This window comes from Pseudochaenichthys georgianus, unplaced genomic scaffold (assembly GCF_902827115.2).
Source record: "Pseudochaenichthys georgianus unplaced genomic scaffold, fPseGeo1.2 scaffold_1954_arrow_ctg1, whole genome shotgun sequence".
Classification (NCBI taxonomy): Eukaryota; Metazoa; Chordata; class Actinopteri; order Perciformes; family Channichthyidae; genus Pseudochaenichthys; species Pseudochaenichthys georgianus.
This window is the reverse complement of record NW_027262676.1, coordinates 17,014-24,684: the sequence shown is the minus strand read 5'-3', so window position 1 is coordinate 24,684 and position 7,671 is coordinate 17,014. Positions and strand designations below refer to the sequence as shown.

Sequence of the window (7,671 nt, the reverse complement as noted above, 5' to 3'; positions counted from 1 at the left end):
TTAAATGTAATTCACAAAATACAAGGTATTGAAAGGAACAGTACTCATGTGATACTTTATTATAAATATGATTTAATATAGATTTATTATATTGTTGCATGAAGTAGGATTGTACTGTGGTTGACAAACAAAGTTTTTTGTTGAAGCAAAACTATAATACAATATTCCGAAACAATGAATATACAAAAAGTAAGTACAAGAATGATATGAAAATGACTATGAAGAATAAAATAGGTGCGATACCAGATTTTAAATGGTAAACTTCCCTGAATGTGAAATATGATTGTTTGTTTGGTCAGTGTCTTACTTCAGTGAGTCTGTCCTTGTCCCACAGAGAGCCGATGATAAACGCCACCAGCCGGCCCTCCTCGATCCATCCCATCGACAGCTCGGGACACAGAGACAGGAAGTGACGCACCTCATCCAGGTGGAGCGGACACTCACCGGACACCGAGATAAAGGCTGAGAGAGAGGGAGAGAGAGAGAGAGGGAGAGAGAGAGAGAGAGAGAGAGGGAGAGAGAGCGAGAGAGAGAGGGAGAGGGAGAGAGAGAACCGCGCGTAAATAAACGGCACAGCTTTTACGCACGCTAAATTGTCCATTAAACATGGTCATAAATGTCATGGAAACATGTTTAACATATTTAAATACAAAAGGGAAACAAGAACGTCGATGACACACAAGTTGCGGGCAGCTATTGTCTGAGATCGCAGGATGTGGTCTTATTAGATGTGCCAAGAGTGAGGACTGTCTTAGGGAAGACGGCTGTTATGTGCGCAGCTCCACTTGCTTGGAACAGCCTACAGTCCAAATTGAAATTGAGCAATTTTATTTCTCTGAATGTTTGAAGGCACGTCTGCACGAGATGCTTTCTGACACTATGGGTGTTTGTAAGTGTTGGTGAATATGTAAATATGATGTCCTCTATTGTTTGCTTTTATGTTGTTTTTATGTTTCATGTGGAACTAAATTGATGCAGGTCTCCCTTGTAAAAGAGATCCATGATCTCAAGGGACCTGTCTAAATAAAGGTTTGAAATTAAATGAAATGACACTCAAATTTTTTTCCAATAAGGTGTCTTGGAAAAAAAGTAATAGGAATTTAAACAAGTCCTAGTGTCCTAGTGTCCTAGTGTGTAAAAAAACAGCAAGAGTCGTGGTTGTATTGTGTCCAAATAAATATATGAAAAAGTAAAATAGTATCTTTGGAAAATAGTTGTTCAGATGAAAAAATCACGAGTAAAAATGACTGACTGAAAAACAATTGGCACGACTTTTACGCACGAACTTTTACGCACGCTGAAAGCGGCCAAAGCTACACATTAAACATCGTGTTTGTTGCCATGGAAACATATGTATATTAACAAGGTAAACAATATGTGACCATAATGTGCAACATGTCACGTGTTTGGTTTCGTTTCTTATCGAAATCTATCGCTAATTCTGGCCACTTACTTTCTACGAAAAATGTAAAAAACAAATGTGTTTAAAATGTTTAAAAAGTCATATCGCTTCTCTAATGTCTATAATGTAAATACATATCAAGGTCTAGCATGAAAGGACCCACACGTCCCCTCTGTGGGGCGAAGAGGTGTTCTGAGGCTGAAAACTAGTGGCACGAGTTTGACGCGCAAATCCCCAGTAAACATTCCACATGTCGTGTCCAACACACTAAAGCTTATTTAGTAGAACAGCTGACTAGTGTAAATACAAAGCGGACTCGGGTATGTTGGTGCCCCACTTGGCTTCTCGCTCACTCGCTCACTGCTTCCTTCCCCTTCACAGCGGACTTCTGCCTCGCCGTAACCCGCACAGATCCACTCACCTTCTCTCTCGATCTCAAACACGCTGATGGCGTCCTGCGCGTTCAGAGGCCGCACCTCGCTGGCGGGAAGCGTGTGTCTCCTCTGGAACCCGGGGGACACGGAAGGCTGCATCGGTGTGGTGAAAAGGCTAGGAGCTAACTACGGACATCACAGGATCAGTCTCTCCTCGTCCTCTTGTCTTTCTGCTCTCCTTCCCTCCTTCCCTCCTGTCAGACCCTGAGAGGAGAGCGGGGGGGGGGGGGGGGGGGGTATGGGAACTCCTCCTCTGCCCCGGCTCATCTGCTTCTCAGGACGCGTTTTCATTTACTCCACACGGCAGTTATTTTAAAACAAGACGTGGACATTATACTGCTTTTTTAATTAGCACATGGTGGAAAGGAGCAGCGAGAAGAACATCTTATTGTACCTAACCCTTCTCTATATATATATATATATATATATATAATATAATATATATGTATTGTCATCATACAAAGTACAACGACATTTCTGTGGCAGCTCTCCCTGCAGTAGAACAGACACACACAGATAACTTAATGAGAGTTAAGGCGGAGGGTTAGGGTGACATGAGGTACGTCAGGGTGCATATTTACACTTAAGTCTGAACGCCTTAGTGTGCGCGAGGACTGCAGGCCTGCGTGCTTCTGAGTGCTCACAGAGGGTGCAGGTCAGACGGCCCACAGCTCTGCAGTTACCGCTTTTTATCATATATATGTACTGTGCATTAACCCCTCAACCTCCGGTATTACTTTACACATTTTCAATTCTGTTTTATTATATAGATCAGTGTTTCTCAAACTTTTTCATACCAAGACACTTAACCAATAAAAAAACACTCGCGGACCACCTAACTCCACACATATCCAAAAACACATCGTTTTTTACAAATCGCCTGATAATGGTACAAACAAGTGGCCACATGTGTGATGAAGGTACTTATTTGGGCTATATCTTGCAATCGAAAGTGAAACTTAAGCTCTCTCCATTGCGGAGATATTCCCGCGAGAGTGCGGAAAACTTAAATAAATTTATTTATTTCAAATGTGAAATGTTACTAATATACTCACGGACCACTAGGGGGCGCTCACGGACCACCAGTGGTCCGCGGACCACACTTTGAGAAGCACTGATATAGATTATAGATTATTTAACTCCTATTCGATTGGATCTTCTTCTCCTCCTCCTCCTCCTCCTCCTCCTCCTCCTGCTGCTCTTCCTCCTCCTCCTCCTCCTCCTCCTCCTCCTCCTCCTCCTGAACTCAATGACCTGCCGCTGCTCAGCGGACAGGCGACGCATTATAAATCACCACTGTGTGTTTACAGAGTGTGTCCAATTGGACAATGGCCCTTTCTCATTTCTCTAATTCCCCTCCTCGACTCCTATCCTCGACTCCTATCCTCGACTCCTATCCTCGTGTCTTAGCCCGCCCACAGGAGATGCGAGCGGAGAAGTCGAGGAGGGGAGCCGAGGAGAGAGGAGGGGAAGCAGCAGGCGGTTACAGAAAGGAGATGTCCTTCAACATGGCACGCTGAAATCCATTTCCGGGTCACTACCGGAGGACCGAGGAGTCGAGGAGTCGAGGAGTCGAAGAGTCGAGGAGTCGAGGAGTCGAGGAGTCGAGGAGGGGACCGAGGAGTCGAGGAGTCGAGGAGTCGAAGAGTCGAGGAGTCGAGGAGTCGAGGAGGGGAACAGAGGAGTTGAGGAGTCGAGGAGGGGAACCGAGGAGTCGAGGAGCCGAGGAGTCGAGGAGTCAAGGGGGGGAACCGAGGAGTCGAGGAGTCGAGGAGTCGAGGGGGCGAACCGAGGAGTCGAGGAGTCGAGGAGGGGAACCGAGGAGTCGAGGAGTCGAGGAGGGGAACCGAGGAGTCGAGGAGTCGAGGAGTCGAGGAGTCGAGGGGGGCCAACGTCTCCAGACCACTTTAAAGTTATTACTTTAGCTCCTTATGGCTGCACACATTTCTATGGTGTATTATTTTTATTGCACATTTGAACTTTAACCTCTTGGTTCTTCACATGATTCTCTAACTCCTTATCTCTTTTATTTGATGTTATCTTTTTCCTACTCATTTCTACTTTAACTTCTATTTTATTTAATTGTATTCAACGTCATCTTTTATTAGTATTTAATTGTATTTACTGCACATTTCACTCTCTGGATTTATCTGAATTCTTGTATAACGTGTTATCTTATTGAATAATGTTTAAGTACACTGTTTATGTTTATGAACGTCAGTATTTCATCTCATTTAATCTCATCTTGAAGAAGAAGAATACAAAAATTCCCACGCTGATGTGTTCAAACTCACCGGGTCGTGCTCCGGTTCCCCGTCTCCCATGAGGCGATTATTAATATCACATGACGGGGGATTACAAGTTAATGACGCATTACAGAGACTTAGCTCTCGGAGAGCGAGAGACACGTTCCACTCGCTGAGGTGACACCGTCTGGAGGGACATTATCTACATGTTGATGTAGAAGAGACATGAGGAAGAGGGGACACATGTTGATGTAGAAGAGACATGAAGAAGAGGGGACACATGTTGATGTAGAAGAGACATGAAGAAGAGGGGACACATGTTGATGTAGAAGAGACATGAAGAAGAGGGGACACATGTTGATGTAGAAGAGACATGGAGAAAAGGGGACACATGTTGATGTAGAAGAGACATGGAGAAGAGGGGACACATGTTGATGTAGAAGAGACATGAAGAAGAGGGGACACATGTTGATGTAGAAGAGACATGGAGAAGAGGGGACACATGTTGATGTAGAAGAGACATGAAGAAGAGGGGACACATGTTGATGTAGAAGAGACATGAGGAAGAGGGGACACATGTTGATGTAGAAGAGACATGAAGAAGAGGGGACACATGTTGATGTAGAAGAGACATGAAGAAAAGGGGACACATGTTGATGTAGAAGAGACATGAGGAAGAGGGGACACATGTTGATGTAGAAGAGACATGAAGAAGAGGGGACACATGTTGATGTAGAGAGACATGAAGAAGAGGGGGACACATGTTGATGGAGAGGAGACATGAAGAAGAGGGGACACATGTTGATGTAGAAGAGACATGGAGAAGAGGGGACACATGTTGATGTAGAAGAGACATGAAGAAGAGGGGACACATGTTGATGTAGAAGAGACATGAAGAAGAGGGGACACATGTTGATGTAGAAGAGACATGGAGAAGAGGGGACACATGTTGATGTAGAAGAGACATGAAGAAGAGGGGACACATGTTGATGTAGAAGAGACATGAAGAAGAGGGGACACATGTTGATGTAGAAGAGACATGAAGAAGAGGGGACACATGTTGATGTAGAAGGAGACATGAAGAAGAGGGGACACATGTTGATGTAGAAGAGACATGGAGAAGAGGGGACACATATTGATGTAGAAGAGACATGAAGACGAGGGGACACATGTTGATGTAGAAGAGACATGAAGACGAGGGGACACATGTTGATGTAGAAGAGACATGAAGACGAGGGGACACATGTTGATGTAGAAGAGACATGAAGAAGAGGGGACACATGTTGATGTAGAAGAGACATGAAGACGAGGGGACACATGTTGATGTAGAAGAGACATGGAGAAGAGGGGACACATGTTGATGTAGAAGAGACATGAAGAAGAGGGGACACATGTTGATGTAGAAGAGACATGGAGAAGAGGGGACACATGTTGATGTAGAAGAGACATGAAGAAGAGGGGACACATGTTGATGTAGAGGAGACATGAAGAAGAGGGGACACATGTTGATGTAGAAGAGACATGAAGAAGAGGGGACACATGTTGATGTAGGAGAGACATGGAGAAGAGGGGACACATGTTGATGTAGAAGAGACATGAAGAAGAGGGGACACATGTTGATGAAGAAGACACATGAAGAAGAGGGGACACATGTTGATGTAGAGGAGACATGAAGAAGAGGGGACACATGTTGATGTAGAAGAGACATGGAGAAGAGGGGACACATGTTGATGTAGAAGAGACATGAAGAAGAGGGGACACATGTTGATGTAGAAGAGACATGGAGAAGAGGGGACACATGTTGATGTAGAAGAGACATGGAGAAGAGGGGACACATGTTGATGTAGAAGAGACATGGAGAAGAGGGGACACGTGTTGATGTAGAAGAGACATGGAGAAGAGGGGACACATGTTGATGTAGAAGAGACATGAAGAAGAGAGGACACATGTTGATGTAGAAGAGACATGAAGAAGAGGGGACACATGTTGATGTAGAAGAGACATGAAGAAGAGGGGACACATGTTGATGTAGAAGAGACATGAAGACGAGGGGACACATGGTGATGTAGAAGAGACATGAAGAAGAGGAGGACACATGTTGATGTAGAAGAGACATGAAGAAGAGGGGACACATGTTGATGTAGAAGAGACATGAAGAAGAGAGGGACACATGTTGATGTAGAAGAGACATGGAGAAGAGGGGACACATGTTGATGTAGAAGAGACATGGAGAAGAGGGGACACATATTGATGTAGAAGAGACATGAAGACGAGGGGACACATGTTGATGTAGAAGAGACATGAAGAAGAGGGGACACATGTTGATGTAGAAGAGACATGAAGAAGAGGGGACACATGTTGATGTAGAAGAGACATGGAGAAGAGGGGACACATGTTGATGTAGAAGAGACATGAAGAAGAGGGGACACATGTTGATGTAGAAGAGACATGGAGAAGAGGGGACACATGTTGATGTAGAAGAGACATGAAGAAGAGGGGACACATGTTGATGTAGAAGAGACATGAAGAAGAGGGGACACATGTTGATGTAGAAGAGACATGGAGAAGAGGGGACACATGTTGATGTAGAAGAGACATGAAGAAGAGGGGACACATGTTGATGTAGAAGAGACATGAAGAAGAGGGGACACATGTTGATGTAGAAGAGACATGAAGACGAGGGGACACATGTTGATGTAGAAGAGACATGAAGAAGAGGGGACACATATTGATGTGGAAGAGACATGAAGAAGAGGGGACACGTGTTGATGTAGAAGAGACGTGAAGAAGAGGGGACACATGTTGATGTAGAAGAGACATGAAGACGAGGGGACACATGTTGATGTAGAAGAGACATGGAGAAGAGGGGACACATATTGATGTTGATTATTTTTTGCCCGTTGAGTTTGTGTTGGAGTTTATTCTTGGGGTAAACATGTCAGTATAGTAGTTTGTCAGATTTTAAAAATGAATGATATTGTAACAAAAGATTCATACATAACACCATGTGCAATATTAGGGTAATAATCTCATAACATTTGCAGTTTTAAAATGTAACCTAATTTTATTTAGTTCGAAGAGAAATTAGCTATTAGTTGTTTTTGATATTTAGTATTTTGACTCGTCACTGCAGGCTGCTGCCTATTCTCCACTGCAACACGTTTAAAACTGTGTATTGAGCTATTGTATATTGCTTTTCATGTATCTGTATTATCTTGTAATTTTGGAGCAACCTGGCAAAAAGAATTTCCTTCGGGATTAATAAAGTTCTATCTAATCTAATATGTCGAACAAATTGAAAGACAGTAAAGTATGACTTTCTGTTGACATAGTGGTGGTATGTCGGTTAACTTTGCTGTTGTCCTCGTGTCCAATTGGAAATGTTTCCAAACGTTTTAATGAAGAGGAAAAGGCTTGATCTGTTAGTGCCAGATAATAACATGTTTGCTCGCATAAAGAAGTCCCTTTCAATAGGTGTTGGGTTAGTCTTCTGGGGTCAGATTTGTAAAAATAATTCAACATTTATTAGGCTACTTCTTTAACTAAAACATTTGGTTGGATTTTGTGTAAATGAGGTCATGGGCGCGGG

General features: G+C 43.5%; 1 protein-coding gene across 1 annotated transcript; it reads right to left on the bottom strand.

Annotated features, from left to right (window-relative positions):
- Window positions 1–307: 307 nt before the first annotated feature.
- On the bottom strand, window positions 308–2,014 carry LOC117441728 (serotonin N-acetyltransferase-like; the record flags this gene model as incomplete). Its single annotated transcript, XM_034077759.2, has 2 exons — window positions 1,824–2,014; window positions 308–462 (listed from the first exon to the last, which is right to left on the bottom strand). Coding segments are annotated over exons 1-2 (267 nt in total), but the record flags the coding sequence as incomplete, so codon positions are not given.
- Between the last annotated feature and the right edge of the window lie 5,657 nt (window positions 2,015–7,671).